Source organism: Notechis scutatus, chromosome 5, assembly GCF_049901735.1.
Source record: "Notechis scutatus isolate UNSWTSFEM ecotype Mainland chromosome 5, rNotScu1.2, whole genome shotgun sequence".
NCBI classification, from domain to species: domain Eukaryota; kingdom Metazoa; phylum Chordata; class Lepidosauria; order Squamata; family Elapidae; genus Notechis; species Notechis scutatus.
In genome coordinates, this window is record NC_142013.1 from 2,335,717 (window position 1) to 2,352,960 (window position 17,244).

General features: G+C 46.2%; 1 protein-coding gene across 1 annotated transcript in view; it reads left to right on the forward strand.

Moving 5' to 3' along the window:
- The window catches only part of C2CD3 (C2 domain containing 3 centriole elongation regulator), a 90,237-nt gene that overhangs the window by 38,216 nt on the left and 34,777 nt on the right, over positions 1–17,244 (forward strand). The window contains exons 17-24 of the mRNA XM_087965947.1: positions 1,865–2,048; positions 2,156–2,342; positions 5,167–5,339; positions 6,606–6,729; positions 8,229–8,497; positions 10,445–10,522; positions 11,769–12,395; positions 14,462–14,761. Of these exons, the coding sequence (XP_087822073.1) occupies positions 1,865–2,048; positions 2,156–2,342; positions 5,167–5,339; positions 6,606–6,729; positions 8,229–8,497; positions 10,445–10,522; positions 11,769–12,395; positions 14,462–14,761 (1,942 nt within the window). The remainder of the gene's footprint in view (positions 1–1,864; positions 2,049–2,155; positions 2,343–5,166; positions 5,340–6,605; positions 6,730–8,228; positions 8,498–10,444; positions 10,523–11,768; positions 12,396–14,461; positions 14,762–17,244) is intronic.

The window sequence follows — 17,244 nt, forward strand, 5'->3', positions numbered from 1 at the left end:
TGGAAGAAGGTACCCCTTGCTTGTTGACATTTCCAACAGAGAGGGCTTAAATTTGGATACATATTGGCCAATCTTGAAGGTTCCAGATTTCTCTTCCACTTTAGAGCTGAGTCATGCCCAGATTCTCCCTTTACGGTTCAGCCCTCAACTCAGCTCTCGTTAGCTGACCTTGTTCCTACGCTCTATTGCAGTTCATGAATATACCCTGACATGGTTCCCCTTTTGCGACCTTCGGACAAGCAAAATCAAAGTATAGTACATAAAGTTATACATTGCAATGACTTACCTGCAAATGAATACTTCAGCTTCAACCATAACAACACAAGAGCACACAATAGATACAAACTCAAGGTTAGCCGCACCAAACTTGATTGCAGGAAATACGACTTCAGCAATAGAGTGGTCAATGTCTGGAATACTCTACCCGACTCTGTAGTTTCTTCCCCAAACCCCAAAAACTTTAACCTTAGACTGTCTACTGTTGACCTCACCCCTTTCCTAAGAGGTCTGGGGGCGTTGCATAAGCGCACCAACATGCCTATGTCCCGTCCTATTGTTTCTTTTATTTTTCTTATATGTATCCATGTATTCATAACTATGTTTTTATTTATACCTGTTATCTTATAATCGCAATTGACAAAAAAAATAAATAAATAAATGGGGAAAATCAGATTCCACTTAACAGCCATGTGACTCACTTAAGAACGGCATTGATTCCCCTTAACAACTCTGGAGCGAAGAAAGATCGTACAATGGGGCAGAACTCACCAAACGACTGCCTCGCTTAGCAGCGGAACTGTCATGGTTGTAAGTCAAGGACCACCCGTTTTCTTACATGGTTGTAAGTCAAGCCGTTTTCTTAGAGACCCAGTGTTGAAGAATGTACCACCAAATGGGAAAAAATACACCGGTAGTCCTCAACTTACAACTGTTCATTTAGTGACCATTCATGGTTACAATGGCACTGAAAAAAAAAGTGACTTAGGACCATTTTTTCACACTTACGACAGTATCAGCGTCCTGCAGTTACGCGATCTTCTCTTCCGACCTTTGGACAAGCCAAGTCAGTTTCGCTTAACGACCGTATTACGAACTTAACAACTGCAGTGATTTCACTGCACCACTGCAGCAACAAAGGCCGTAAAAATGGGACAAAACGCACTTAACAAACATCTCACTTAACAACATACATTTTGGGCCGAATTTGGGGTTGTTAAGGCGAGGGCTGCCTGTCTACAGGTTGTAGAATTTGTAGGCGCATCATCTTATGTGTTGCTTCTCTGAGACTAAGTCTAGTTCCGTGATAGCAAACCTATGGCACGCGTCCCACAGATGGCACGTAGATGCCGGCATGCGAGCTGCAGGCAAACTTACCTCACTGTGCATGCGTGCGCCTCACAGCTGATTTTTGGCCGGTTTGAGGCCTTTTTTGGCCTCTCAAAGGCTTGAGGAAGGCCTCTGCAGGCTGAAAACTAGGCCCATTTCGTCATTTCCTGTTTTTCTGGAAATACCTGAAGTGACGAAACGGGCCTAGTTTTCGGCCTCGGCCTGCAGAAACCTTCCTCAAGCCTCTAGGAGCCCGAAAAAGGCCTCAAACCGGCTGAAAAACCGCTGTGAGGCACAGTGCAGGCAAGAGGGCATGGGTGGGTAGGGATTGCATGTGCATGCATAGGGGTGGGGTGGGGGACACGCATTGCCTTCTGGGTGCTGGCCCGCGAGCGCGAACGTGCAAGCACGCACCCAATTTTCGGCAGAGGAGCCCAAAAACGTTAGCCACCGCTGGTCTAGTTCATGCCTGCAGTATATATCCCACCTGTCCTTCCTTCCCTTCTTTCTCTCCCTTCTTCTTCCTTGCCTCCTTCAGCTGTCAAGCAGGGAGAAGGAAGGCCTGGTGGAACATACCTTTGAGGTCCACGTTGAAGGGGTCCAAGGCCTAACGCCCCTCCAGACCACCGTCTGGGGAGAAGCGGACTGTTACGTCCAGTACCACTTCCCAGTTCAGAAATCAGAACCCGAGGCGCTCCGTAATGCAGAGTTAAGCGAGGAGGGTGAGTCGGTAGGAAAAGCCCCTTCCAAAGAGGCTTCCCCCTGGTCCCTCTATACTCCTTGGTCAGTAGCGGTAACGAGAGTAACGGAGTTTTATTTCCTCCCTCAGGCCTTGAGTTGAAGGCTTTCCGCACCGCCACCGCTTTGTGCGTCCCCGATCCCACCTTCCGCGATGAGCACCATCACTCTCTGCTGGTCCCAGCTGACGTCCCGGTTCAGCGGCTGCTACTCAGGGCTTTCTCGGCCCAGAGCTTAGCGGGAGAAGGAGGAGGGATTCATTTCGAAATCTGGTGCAGGTATGTCCCTCTCACGCAACCCACTCCCAGGATTCGGCCAGGTTTTCTCTCTCTCTCTCCCTCCCTCCCTCCCTCCCCTCCCTCCCTCCCTCCCTCCTTCTCTCTCCCTCCCTCCCTCCTTCCCTCCCTCTCTCTCTTTCCCTCTCCCTCCCTTCTTCCCTCCCTCTCTCTCTCCCTCCCTCCCTCCCTCTCTCTCTCTCTCACTCTCTCTCTCTCTCTCTGCATCTCATGGTGCCTAGGATGTTGGGACACTCGAATAGAATAGAATAGAATAGAATAGAATAGAATAGAATAGAATAGAAAACTGGAATAGAATAGAATTATCAAATGGGATAGAATAGGAATAGGAATAGAATAGAATTCTTTATTGGCCAAGTGTGATTGGACACAAGGAATTCGTCTTGGTGCAAATGCTCTCAGTAGACATAAAAGAAAAGATACATTTGTCGAGTCAAGAATCATCAGGTACAACACTTAATGATAGTCAGAGGGTACAATAAGCCATCAAATCAGAATAGAATAGAATAGAATAGAATAGAATAGAATAGAATAGAATAGAATAGAATAGAATAGAATAGAATAGAATAGAATAGAATTAGGAATAGAATAAGAATAGAATAGAATAGAATAGAATAGAATAGAATAGAATAGAATAGAATAGAATAGAATAGAATAGAATTCTTTATTGGTGAAGTGTGATTGGACACACAAGGAATGTGTCTTGGTGCAAATGCTCTCAGTGTACATAAAAGAAAAGATACATTTGTCAAGAGTCAAGAATCATACGGTGCAACACTTAATGATGGTCATAGGATGCAATAAGCAATCAAGTCCTACTAGGAAACAGTCAATATAAATTGTAAGAATGCAAGCGACAAAGTTACAATCACAAGTGGGAGGGGATGGGTGATAAGGAGTGATGAAACGATTAACAGTACTAGTAGTGCAGACTTCGTAATAGTTGAACAGTGTTGAAGGAATTATTTGTTTAGCAGAGGGATGGCGTTGGGGAAAAACTCCCCTTGTGTCTAGTTGTTCTGGTGTGCAGTGCTCTATAGCGTCGTTTTGAGGGTAGGAGTTGAAACAGTTTATGTCCGGGATGTGAGGGGTCTGTAGATATTTCCACAGCCCTCTTTTGGACTCCTGCAGTATATACAGATCCTCCATGGAAGGCAGGTTGGTAGCCCTTGTTTTTTTCTGCAGTCCCAATTCCTCTCTGGAGTCTGTGTCTGTCCTTTTGGGTTGCAGAAACCAACCAGACAGTGATAGAGGTGCAGATAACAGACAAATGTAGCCAGTCCCCAGATTCTTGTCCTATCTTCCCCCACAATTGTCTTTTTTGTGTAGGCTAAATCCCTCCAGATCTTTTAATTAGTCCTCTAAAGTGGAGTGGGGAGGAAGAGGATGATTCTGAGATCCTTGGTGTTCTCTGAGCTGGGTTGTTTTCTGGCAGATGTTTCAGGAGCCAATTAGAGAACATCAGTGCGACTGAGAGTGGGGCTTGCTGGTACCTTTCTAGCATTGATGATGTTACCTAGTTGGCTCATGAAACTTCTGCCAGAAAACAACCCAGCTCAGAGAGCATCAAGGACCACACAGTTCTCCTCCGCTTCCTCTTCCTCCTCCACCTCCTCCTCCTTCTCCTCCATAAACCCCACTCCCTTTTAGCACTGATGATGTTCCATAGTTGGGTCATGAAACATCCTCAAAGAAACCACCAAGCTTAGAGAGCGCCAAGACTCCATTCTTCTTCTTCTTCTTCTTCTTCTTCTTCTTCTTCTTCTTCTTCTTCTTCTTCTTCTTCTTCTTCTTCTTCTTCTTCTTCTTCTTCTTCTTCTCTCTTCTCCTTCTTCTCCCTCTTCTCCTCTTCTTCTCTTCTTCTTCTTCTTCTTCTTCTTCTTCTTCTTTCTTCTTCTTCTTCTTCTCCTTCTCCTTCCTTCTCCTTCTCCTTCCTTCTTCTCCTCCTCCTTCCTCCTCCTTCTCCTCTTCTCCTTCTCTTCTTCTTCTTCTCTCTTCTTCTTCTTCTTCTTCTTCTTCTTCTTCTTCTTCTTCTTCTTCTTCTTCTTCTTCTTCTTCTTCTTCTTCTCCTTCTCCTCTCCTCTCCTTCTCCTCTCCTTCCTCCTTGCTCTTCTCCTCCTCCTCCTCCTCCTCCCTCCTCCTCCTCCTCCTCCTCCTCCTCCTCCTCCCTCCTCCTCCTCCCCTCCTCCTCTTTGCAAACCCTACTCCCTTCTAGCACTGATAGTGTTACCTAGTTGGGTCATGAAATGTCTGCAAGAAAACCACCCAGCTCAGAGAGCACCGAGGACCCCAAAGTCGTTCTCCTCCCTCCTCCTCCTCCTCCTCCTCCTCCCCCCACAAACCCCACTCCCTTCTACCAGTGACAATGTTACCTAGCCTGACAAGAAAACCACCCAGCTCAGAGAGCACTCCTTCAAGGTTACCTAGCTGGGTCATGAGCGCTGCAAGAAAACCACCCAGCTCAGAGAGCACCAAGGACCCCAAAGTGTTCTCCTCTCCCCCCTCCCCCCCCTCCCTCCTCCCCTCCTCCCCTCCTCCTCCTCCTCCTCCTCCTCCTCCTCCCCACAAACCCCACTCCCTTCTACCAGTGACAATGTTACCTAGCTGGGTCATGAGACGTCTGCAAGAAAACCACCCAGCTCAGAGAGCACCGAGGACCCCAAAGCCTCAAATATCCTATTAGTTAATTTCTCACTGTGCTTTGCCCTTGACCAAGGAGCTTAGTTTCCTGTCCACATTTGCTGTCTCTTGTTTTCTCCGGCTGAACTGTAGCATTGCAACCGTTTTGGTGCCATCTCTTCCGCAGGTACTACTACCCGAATGTCCGAGATCAGATGGTTGCCAGGGCGAGCTTGCCCCTCTCGCGCCTCTGCGCCATGGTCACCATGCAGCACCGTCAGGAAGTGGGGATCCAGACTTTTCACCTGCCTGTCATGCCAAGAATCAGCAGCTCAGGAGAGCTCCACCCTCAGTCCTCAGGTAAGGGAAGACACCTGGTAGCATAGAACAGAAGAGAATAGGAATAGAATAGAACAGAACAGAACAGAACAGAATAGAATTCTGTATTGGCCAAGTGTAATAGGACATACAAGGACTTTGTCTTGGTGCAAATGCTCTCAGTGTACATAAAAGAAAAGAGACATTCATCTAGGATAGGATAGGATAGGATAGGATAGGATAGGATAGGATAGAAAAGATAGAGAATAGAATAGAGAAGAGAAGAGAAGAGAAGAGAAGAGAAGAGAGAAGGGAAGAGAGAATAGAAGAGAAGAGAATAGCTTTTTTATTGTCCAAGTGTGATTGGACACACAAGGAATTTGTCTTGGTGCAAATGCTCTCAGTGTACATAAAAGAGACGATACATTCATCAAGAGTCAAGAATCATACGGTGCAACACTTAATGATGGTCATAGTATGCAATAAGCAATCAAATCATACTAGGAAACAGTCTGCATGCATGCGCGTACAGGTAAGGAGGTAGGGGTGTTGTGTGCGCATGCTCGGGGAACGGGGCACATTGCATTGTCGGTGCTGGCACGCACGCGCGCTTTCGGCACACCACAACAAAAAGGTTCGCCATCACTGAACTATACCATTCCAGATAAGTGCAGGTAAGGGGGCAGGGGTGGCATTGCACGCGCATGCCCGGGGGGGGCAGGGCGCATTGCATTGTGGGTGCCGTCACGCGCATGCACACTCTTGGCACATCACAAGAAAAAGGTTTGCCAACACTGGTCTAGGGTCTCCTGCTTGAGCAAGGGGTTGGACTAGAAGACCTCCAGGATCCCTTTCAACCTTGTTATTCTGTACTTATAGCAGTTCATTCAGTGACCTTTCCAAGTTACAATGGGATTGGAAAAGTGACTTATAACCGTTTTTCACACTTACGGCCGTCGCAGCATCCCCAAGGTAACATGATCGACATTCAGATGCTCGGCAACTGCCTCGTATTTATGACGGTTGCAGCCTCCCGTGATCCCCTTTTGTGGCCTTCCGGCAAGCAAAGTCAGCGGAGAAGCCAGATTTCACTTAACGACCGTATTGCTCCCTTAACCACCACCCTGATTCATTCGCAGCCCGCCGTGGAGAGAAAGCCCCCAAATAAGGGACAGAAGTCACTGATCAAACATTTCACTTAACCACATCAATTTTGGGCTCCGCGGTGGTCGTAAGCCGAGGACCCAGCTGTATTTAGCACCTGAAAGTTGAACCCGCCTTCTTCTCTCCCTCTTCCTTTCTCCCCAGGTTTGTTCCAAGTGAGCGTAAAATACCGACGCAGCTTGAAAATCACCGTAAGCACCCTAGAAGCTCAGACCGTTCCCATCTCCGTCCAAATCCACGCAGCGTCTGGCTTGCAAGCGGCAGCCAGGTGAGAAGGAAGCGAAAGCTCCATACAGCTCGTCCTCGACTTAACTACCGTTCTGTCAACTCAAAAATATTTCTCTGGTCTTCTAAAGTTGCCAGCAGGAAGGGAGTAGTGCGGGAAGTAGTGCATTCCTTAAATGTTTTCCATTGATGATTTCTAGGCGACTGAAGCTTCTGGCACGCAAGATTATTACTGGAGAGTAATAATTGATGACTCTAGGCTATGGATGTGTCCCATTGGAGACTATACATCCAGGGGGTGGGAGGAAGACCAGGGTCAAGGGTGAGATGAACGATGTGTCTCAGAGTCGGCTGGCTGTCAGGGCTCCCACAATCCACCCCCCTTCGAATCGTGAATCTGTAGCCACCTCTCTCAAGAGTTTTAAAAAAATGATTTATTAGGAGTGACCATGTCTGCGTTACCTGGGTGCAGCCAACTCTGAGACACATCGTTGCATTTCCCCCTTGACCCTGGTCTTCCCCCACCCCCTGGATGTATATTCTCCAATGGGACACATCCCTACCCTGTCATGCCAAGAATCGGCAGTTCAGGAGAGCTCCATCTTCAGTCCTCAGGTAAGGGAAGACACTTGGTAGGATAGGATAGGAAAGAAAAGGGAAGGATAGAAGGGAAGGGAAGGGAAGGGAAGGGAAGGGAAGAGAAGAGAAGAGAAGAGAAGGGAAGGGAAGAGAAGAGAAGAGAAGAGAAGAGAAGAGAATTCAATTCTTTATTGGCCAAGTGTGATAGGACACACAAGGAATTTGTCTTGGTGCAAATGCTCTCAGTGTCCATAAAAGAGACGATACATTCATCAAGAGTCAAGAATCATCAGGTACAAACACTTACTAATAGTCATAGGGTACAAGAAGCCATCAAATCATACTAGGAAACAGTCCATATAAATCGTGAGGATACAAGCGACAAAGTTACAGTCCTACAGTCACAAGTGGGAAGGGATGGGTGATAAGGAGTGATGAAAAGGTTAATAGTGATAGTAGTGCAGACTTTGTAAAGAGTTGAACAGTGTTGAGGGAATTAGTGGTTTAGCAGAGAGATGGCATTTCGGGGGGAAAAACTCCCCTTGTGTCTAGTTGTTGTGGTGTGCAGGGCTCTATAGCGTCGTTTTGAGGGAAGGAGTTGAAACAGTTTGTATCTGTTGAAGGAGTTGAAACAGTTTGGGATGTGAGGGGTCTGTAGATATTTTCACAGCCCTCTTTTTGACTCGTGCAGTATACAGGTCCTCCATGGAAGGCAGGTTGGTAGTAATTACTTTTTCTGCAGTCCTAACTACCCTCTGAAGTCTGTGTCTGTCCTGCTGGGTTGCAAACCAGACAGTGATAGAGGTGCAGATGACAGACTCCATCATTCCTCTATAGAGGAATAAGTCTCATTTTTTACGACCATTGCCACTTCGAATGGTCACTACAAAAATTACTGTAAGTCAAGGACTAACCTGTGTGAATAAATCATACAAAGATAAATATTTTCTTCTCGTCGCTTAGGGCCCTTGCCGAAAAGCATCCTCCGTTCCAATACAGTGCCGAAATCGGCCTCAACACCTACGTGTCGATACACCTCCCCTTCTTTCCTGGGGCCGAGCAGCGCAGGACACGGACCGTGGCTCGCTCCTTCTGCCCCACCTTCGAGCATCACGTGGAGCTGCCCTGCCACCTCGTGGTTCAGAGGAGCAGCGGGGAAGCCTGCTGCCTTGGGGAACTCTTGCAGCGGTCGGAGGTCGTCTTCCACCTCTACCACCAGCCCCTGAACTCAGGTGCCACAAATGAACGGGGCCGCTTGTCAAACTGCACAACTACCCCTAAAGGCTGGCGGGGTGGGGTGGGGGGGCATTGCTTCATCGATGCATCTTCGGTTGTGAACGTTGTGGTGCTTTTGCAAAACAACTTCCCTTCACCTGATTGAGATATTCCTGTTCTGCTCTGTTCTGTTCTCTACTATTCTATTCTATGTATTTCTATTCTATATTTCTATTCTATATTCCTGTTCTCTCTTCTCTTCTCTTCTCTATTCTAATTCTTATTTCTATTCTATTCTATTCTATTCTATTCTCTATTCTATTCTATTCTATTCTATCTCTATTCTCTCCTATTCTATTCTATTCTATTCTTTCCTATTCTATTCATTCTATTCTATTCATTCTATTCTATTATATTCTATTCTATTCTATTCTATTCTATTCTATTCTATTCATTCCATTCTATTCTATTCTCTATTGTATTCTATTGTATTCTATTCTCTATTCCTAATTCTTATTTCTATTCTATTCCCTCTTCATTCTATTCTATTCTATTCTATTCTATTCTATTCTATTCTATTCTATTCTATTCTTTCCTATTCTATTCTATTCTGTTCTGTTCTATTCTATTCTATTCTATTCTATTCTATTCTATTCCATTCCATTCCATTCCATTCCATTCCATTCTATTCTCTCCTATTGTATTCTATTGTATTCTATTCTCTATTCCTAATTCTTATTTCTATTCTATTCTATTCCCTCTTCATTCTATTCTATTCTATTCCGCATTCCTATTCTGTTCTATTCTATTTCTATTCTGTATTCCTTTTCTATTCTATTTTCCTATTCCTGTTCTGTTCTCTGTTCTATTCTTCCTATTCTTTTCTGTTCTATTCTCTACTCTGTTCTGTTCTCTCTTCTATACTCTAGTAAACTATACTATACTATACGAATGACTGTAAATCGAGGACTACCTGTAGTTGAACAGCTTAATTTTATGCTGACAAGTACAGATAGTCCTCAAAGCTACAACCATAACCACTGGCGCGGTGGTCAGAGTGCGGTACTGCAGGCTACGTCTGCTGACTGCCGGCTGATTGCAATTTGGCAGTTCAAATCTCACCAGGCTCAAGGTTGACTCAGCCTTCTGTCCTTCCAAGCTTGGTAAAATGAGGACCTAGATTGCTGGGGGCAAGAGGCTGACTCTGTAAACCACTTAGAGAGGGCTGTAAAAGCACTGGAAGTGGTATATAAGTCTAAGTGCTATTGCCCTTCCTTCCTTCCTTCTCCCTCCCTCCCTCCCTCTCTCCCTCCCTCCCTCCCTCCTTCCATGTTGGCACAGTGGTTGAGAATGTAGTACAGCAGGCTAACTCTGCCCACTGTCAGCAGTTCGATCCCAGCAGACTCCAGGTTGGCTCAGCCTTCCATCCTTCTGAGGTGGGTAAAATGAGGACCCAGATTGTTGGGGGCAAATAGGCTGACTCTGTAAACTGCTTAGAGAGGGCTGTGAAGCACTATAAAGTGGCATATAAGTCTAAGTGCTACTGCTATTGCTATAACCAAGCCTGCCAATTATGGCCAGAAATTGTGACAGTCGTAAAACGAATCCTCCTGTGACCCATGTCCATTTTACGACCTCCTTTTGCAGCAGGTCGTTTAAGCAAACAGGGCAGTCGTTCAGCCAGCTCCTTGTTTGCCATGGAGCATTTTTGCCCGAAGAACTAGAAATAAATGACGGTTTTTGGCGAAACCCTCATAAATCATGATCATGTGACTGCAAGACGGGCATAAATTGAGACCGGTTGCCAAGCGCCCAAAATGCTGTCCCGACATTGTGGAATTCTGGGAGTTGAAGTCTTTAGCCAAGTTTGGAGACCCCTGCTCTAATATCAATACTTTCCAAGGGGATGAATTCCCATTATGAGGCTGGAAAGTTTAGATGACAACTATTATTTACTCTTGCAGCTCCAAGGGAAACGCTCAAAGATTGCTTGCTGGGAACCGTCCGAGTTCCTACCAGAGATCTGCTGATTCGGAGATCAGGTAAAGACACCACATTACACTATGGCCTCTACACACTTATCACAAGCCAGATGCACAATTTGGAGCAGGCAGCATCTGTGGCCAGGAGGGTCTTTGCAGATGCTCACCTAATGCACCACGTGTGTCCTTCATTATTATTATTGTTTATTCAATTTGCATCCAGCCTTTAGGATTTTTAGAAATAACTGGGGGCAGCGAAAATCTTTCCTCCTCCTATTTCACCCACAACAACTACCCAGGAGGCGGGTTGGGTTGAGATGGAGGGACTGGGCCAAAGTCTCCCAGCCAGCTTTCATGCCTAAGGCAGGACTAGAACTCACAGTCACCTGGTGATTGGACCAAAGTCACCCAACCTGCTTTCACACCTAAGGTAGGACTAGAACTCCCCGTCTCCTGGTGATTGGCCCAAAGTCACCCAGCCAGCCGGCTTTCACACCTAAGGTAGGACTAGAACTCCCCGTCTCCTGGTGATTGGCCCAAAGTCACCCAGCCAGCTGGATTTCATGCCTAAGGCAGGACTAGAACTCACCATCTCCTGGTGATTGGTCCAAAGTGACCAAGCAGCTTTCATGCCTAAGGCGGGACTAGAACTCACCGTCTCCTGGTGATTGGCCCAAAGTCACCCAGCCGGCTTTCATGCCTAAGGCAGGACTAGAACTCACCATCTCCTACTCTCGCCTGGTACCTCAACCACTAGACCAAGCTTGCTCCCTTTTCTGAATTGGGAGGCCCTTTGAATATTTACTCACACCCTGGTCACCTCATGTCTGGATTACTGCAATGCACTTTTCATGGGGGCCCCCCTTGAAGACTACCCAGAAGCTACCCCTGCCTTAAAATTCAGCGGTGCCAGCAGTAACAGCTACATGTCAGCATGCTTGTATGCCATCACTGCTGCCTGGAATGCCGGTCGGCTTCCAAGTGCAATTCAGGGAGCCGCTTATTGGCCTCTAAATCAGGGGTCTCCAAACTGGGCAACTTTAAGACTTGTGGGACTTCAATTCCCAGAGTTCCTCAGCCAGCTTTCATGGCTGATGAATTCTGGGAGTTGAAGTCCACAAGCCTTTAAAGTTGCCACGTACGGGGACCCCTGCTCTAAATTCTTTCAAGGGGCCTGGATATTCAAGAGACTGTTGGGAAATTGCCGGGCTGAAAAGAGGGATCAAACCAGGGCCTTTGCAAAATGAATGGTTTTATTGTTTTTATTTATTTTTTTTACAAAAAACTTCTTTGTGTTTCCTCACAGGTCTCAGAGGTTGGTACCCCGTCATTCTCCCAGAGGATCTCTTGGCCTCACGGTGTGCAAACGTCACGCAGAGCATCGTGGGAGGTTTGGAGATTTCGGTTGCCTTTGTTCGTCCCGGAGACCGAGAACGTGTCCTAGAGACTGGCAACCGTTTAGGGTGGAACTGGAAGGAAACCTACTCCGAGGATCCGTGGGAGGATAGCGAGAGTGAAAGCCAGGCCCCTCCGACACCGCTCCGTGTGTCTATTGCTACTCCTCGGCTGTGGCTGCCGCTACACAGCCTGTTCCTCGCAGGAGAAACACACTTAAATAAAAGCGTCTATTGCTACCTGCGCTATAAGCTCTACGATCAAGAAGCCGCTTGGACTTCACTTCGGAGGCCGAAATTAACCGAAGGTGAAAAACACGGGACTGTCGTGTTTAAGAAACCCAACCGAACGGAGCTCCGGTCTGGCCCAGCGTTATTCTGGTACCTCAGGGAAGAAAAACTGGAACTCCAGGTGTGGCGAGCTTACGGCAAAGATGGCGACGTGGAAAGACCGCTCGATACCGACCGCTTGATCGGATCAGCCTACGTGGACCTGGCACCGCTGGCGGAAAGCTCCCGAAAGAAGAAAACGGTCAGCGGTATGTTTATAAAGGTTTTAGAGACAGTCGCTAGCCTGATTTTCAGAAATTTAGGTAAATCCTCGGTTTACAGCCCCAAATGGGGAGTTTGGCCCCGTTTTCATGACCTTTCTTGGCACAGTGGTTAAGTGAATCGTGGCAGTTGTTAAGTCAGTCACATCACTGATAAGTGACTTCCCCACTGACTTTGCTGGTGAGCGGGCTGTCTCTGGAGATTCTAATAGTCAGAGTTGGAAGGGATCTTGTAGGTTATCGAGTCCAATGGTTGCCAGTCAGCGGGCCGGGGACCACTGGGGGGTCCATGAGAAAATTTTGATCTGCAGAGAAATATCCCCCCCAAAGCAATTAATCCAGGCTGCGCGGGAACACAAGGCTGCACCGCCCACATGGCCTGCAGGAAGGCAAGGCTTGCATTGCTTGCATTGTGAACAACATGAGGTAGTGAGGGGAGGGGGGAAAGGGCGGAGGGGGGGAACTTGCCCCACTCACCCCACACGCCTGGCCTGGCCATCGAGCTGCTTCTTTCCGCTTATTCCTTCTGCTGCTTTTGGCTGCATGCAAGGAAAGCAGCCAAAGTCTTTCTTCCTCTTCCCCAAACTCCGCCAGAAATGAGTCTTTGGGGACCCTGCAAGGCCTCCTGCTCCAAAAGGCTGCGCCGGCAAAGACTCATTTCTGGTGGAGTTTGGGGGAGAGAAAGAAAGACTTCTGCTGCTTCTGCTGTTTTCCTTGCATGGAGCCAAAAGTCTCTCTCTCTCTCTCTCCCCCTGAAAACGGAGCTGGAGACGGTTTCCTGAGATCCCAAATAAAGAACGATCAATCGGTAGGAAAATGGGGTGGGGGATTTTCCTGCAGACTTTTGGGGGGATTTTCCCAGGGTCTCTGGTCCGTGGGATTTCAAAGTATGAGTTTGGTGGTCCCTGAGGTCCAAAAGGTTGGCGACCCCTGGACTAGTCCAACCCCCCGCCCAAGCAAGAGGCCCTACACCATTTCTGACCGATGGCAGTCCAGTCTCTTCTTGAAAACTTCCACGGATGAAGCTCCCACAACCTCTGAAGGCAACTTCTGTTCCATGGGTGGATTGTTCTCTCACTGTCAGAAAGCTTCTCCTTATTTCCAGGTTGAATCTCTCCTTCTTCCATTTCCATCCATTATTCCTTGTCTGGCCTTCGGGTGCTTTAGAAAGTAGCTTGTTTTCAGCCATCCACATCATGGTTGTCCCAAAGGTGCTTTTTTTTTCCCCAAGAGGCAACTGGGCTTTCTGGTTTATCTTTTGAAGACGTTTCGCTTCTCATCTAAGAAGCTTCTTCAGCTCTGATTGGATGGGGAGGAAGAATTGATATTCCTTGCAGACAATTAGCCATTTGCATCCTTTTAGCGAGTCATTGAGGCCACCTGGAGGTTTATCTATGTCCTCAGTGTCACCTGAGTGGTGCAAATGGGCGTGAAGCCTTCTTGGAACTGCTGAAAGGACTGTGTTGTAGATTGGAGATAGGTGATGTTATATCCCTCCCCCTCTGTTGTGGGAGGGCTGCTCAATTTTGATCTAGATGGCCTCTTGGACCCCTCTTCTTTCAAACCAATGGTCCTCTCTGTCCAAAATGTGGGCAAATGTCTTCAAAAGAGTGTGGCCTTTGTCTTTTAAATGCAGATGGATGCTGAATCTTGTCCTGATGGGTTTGTGTTGTGCCATGCATTTGTGAAGTGGCTGTTTTGTTTCCCCAAAACACACAGATCTGCAGAGGGCTCGCTGCCTTGTATCGCATAGAGCACGTTGCTCAATTCGTGTCTGGGTATTTTGTCAAGCTTCTGCCTTAGGGTCTCCTTGTGAGAAGGTTGTGGCAAGACAGGTGGTCAGGTAGAGCAACGCTCCCTTTACAACTTCCTTTCTCAGCAGTGGAAATTTTGGGCTCAACGGTGGTCATAAGTTGAGGACTACCTGTAAAAGTTGGTTCAACCGAAGGGCGATTCTACAGCCCCTGGAGCCAACTTAGAAAACCTAGCAGCTTTTTCTCCAGAGGGGCGAGATCTGCATTTCGACTGAGCCTAAATTCCTCCCCTTGTTGCAGGTGTTTTCCCCTTGTTCCGACGCAATGCTGCCAACCTGGGGGGAGCCGCGCTGCGCGTTCACATCACGGTGACTCCTAGTCCATGTGGAGGGTCTGGGAACCATGAAGAGGACAAGGACAGCAGCAGCAGCAGCAGCGTTGAAGGAGAGAAGAAGGCAGCAGAGCAGGAGTCGGAAGTCCGCTCGGAAGCAGATCCTTCCGTCGACAAAGTGTCCCAGGACAAACCTGCGGCCTGTGATCTGGAGGACACATTCGCTGTGAGCATCCTCGTGGAAAGAGCCATGCACCTGTGCTTAAAAGGTAAGCCCGTGTCACCCGTGCCTCATGGAATGGAATGGAATGGAATGGAATTCTTTATTGGACAAGTGGGATTGGACACCCAAGGAACTTGTCTTTGGTGCAAATACTGTCAGTGCACATAAAAGAAAGAATATATTCGTCAAGAGTCAAGAATCATCAGGTACCATACTTAATAATAGTTATAGGGTAGAATAAGCCATCAAATCATAATAGAATAGAATAGAAATAAGAATTAGGAATAGAATAGAATAGAATAGAATAGAATAGAATAGAATAGAATAGAATAGAATAGAATAGAATAGAATAGAATAGAATAGAATAGAATAGAATAGAATAGAATAGAAAAGAATAGAATAGAATAGAATAGAATAGAATAGAATAGAATAGAATAGAATAGAATAGAATAGAATAGAAATAAGAATTAGGAATAGAGAATAGAATAGAGAATAGGATAGAGATAGAGTAGAGTAGAGTAGAGTAGAATAGAGTAGAATAGAGTAGAGTAGAGTAGAAATGAAATAAGAATTAGGAATAGAATAGAATAGAATAAGAAAAGAAAAGAATAGAATTCTTTATTGGCCAAGTGTGGTCGGACACACAAGGAATTTGTCTTTGGTGCAAATGCTCTCAGTGTACATAAAAGAAAAGAGACATTCGTCAAGAGTCAAGAATCATCAGGTGCAACACTTAATAATAGTCATAGAGAACAATAAGCAATCAAATCATACTAGGAAACAGTCCATATAAATCGTAAGGATTCAAGCAACAAAGTTACAGTCCTACAGTCACAAGTGGGAGGCGATGGGCGATAAGGAGGAGTGAGAAGATTAACAATGATAGTAGTGGACAGTGTTGAGGGAATTATTTCTTTAGCAGAGAGATGGCGTTTCGGGGGGAAAACTGTCATTGTGTCTAGTTCTGGTGTGCAGGGCTCTATAGCGTCGTTTTGAGGATAGGAGGAGTTGAAACAGTTTATGTCCAGGATGTGAGGGGTCTGTAGATATTTTCACAGCCCTCTTTTTGATTCGTGCAGGATACAGGACCTCCATGGAAGGCAGGTTGGTAGCCATTGTTTTTTCTGCCGTCCTAATTCCTCCCTGGAGTCTGTGTCCGTCCTGTTGGGTTGCAGAACCAAACCAGACAGTTGTAGAGGTGCAGATGACAGACTCCATCATTCCTCTCTAGAACTGGATCAGCAGCTCCTTGGGCAGTTTGAGCTTCCTGAGTTGGCGCAGACAGAACATTCTTTGTTGTGCTTTTTTGATGACCTTTTGGATGTGAGGTGTCCATTTTAGGTCTTGTGATAGGATGGAACCTAGATATTTGAAGGCCTCGACTATTGATCCTGTCGATTATCTTGAACCTTTAAGTGGGAATGACCCTTGACTCCCTTCCTTGAGAAAGGTATCGTTCACTAAAGGTCAAGTGGATTACAGTAAAGCAAAGCCAGAACGGAGCTTCACGTGCCAAATCTCTAGGTATAATTTTTCTCTCCCAGACACTTCCCTGTTCTGACCCAGATCCTGAAACATGACAAACCCTCTGTAGTTGAAGCAATTATTCCTTTATTAGGAGCACCAGCAGCCCCAGGAAAAAGTTTCTCTTTTACCTCAGGCTAACAAGCCCATCCGACAGGGAAGCGCATAGTGGTCTGCCACATCTATTCATCTCCACCCCCTGCCTTTTATCCCCAGAGCCTGGGTGGGCCTTCACTAGCAGTGGTGGCTCTTCCATCCCAAGGACTGGCCCATAGATTTCCACTGCTCTCCTCTCCTCTGCCTTCTGCGGATCTGCACGTCAGGCACTCTACCCAGCAAGATTGGCTAAAATGTATAAAAACTTGTCACCGTACCGTTGGAAATGTGCCCAAGAAATGGAACATACTACCTACCATACATGGTGGTCTAGTAAGAAAACTCCGGAGTTTGGGCATCAGATTCAAATGTGGTTAGAGGAGATGACTGGACAGGAAACAGATTATTAACTGGAATTATTTTTACTTGGAATTATGACAGAAAGATATAGTAAAGAGGAGATTTATCTAATAGTACACATTATCACGGCAGCAAGAATGACTTTTGCCCCAAAATGGAAAGATCAGAGAAATTCCCGACGAAGGTGAGGTGATAAAGAAGATATTGATATGTGCTGAAATAGATAGATTGACTCTGGAATTAAAAAAAATAAGGACGAGGCAGAATACTACAAGATATGGAATAAATTTTTATCCATGGTGGGAAAAGAAAGAAGGGCCCAGAATTAAAAAAAAACAGGATCTGTAGAATGGGTAATTACAGATAGAAACGAATTGTACAAATGTATAAAAAAATATGTATTATATATTATAACATGTATGACAAAAAGGAATGTCAGGACAATCACGCCGTGTCCAATGTTTTAACAATTCAATCAATAAAATATTTTTCAGTGCCACTGTAACTTCAGATGGCCACTAAGCGAACTGTTGTAAGCTGAGGATTACC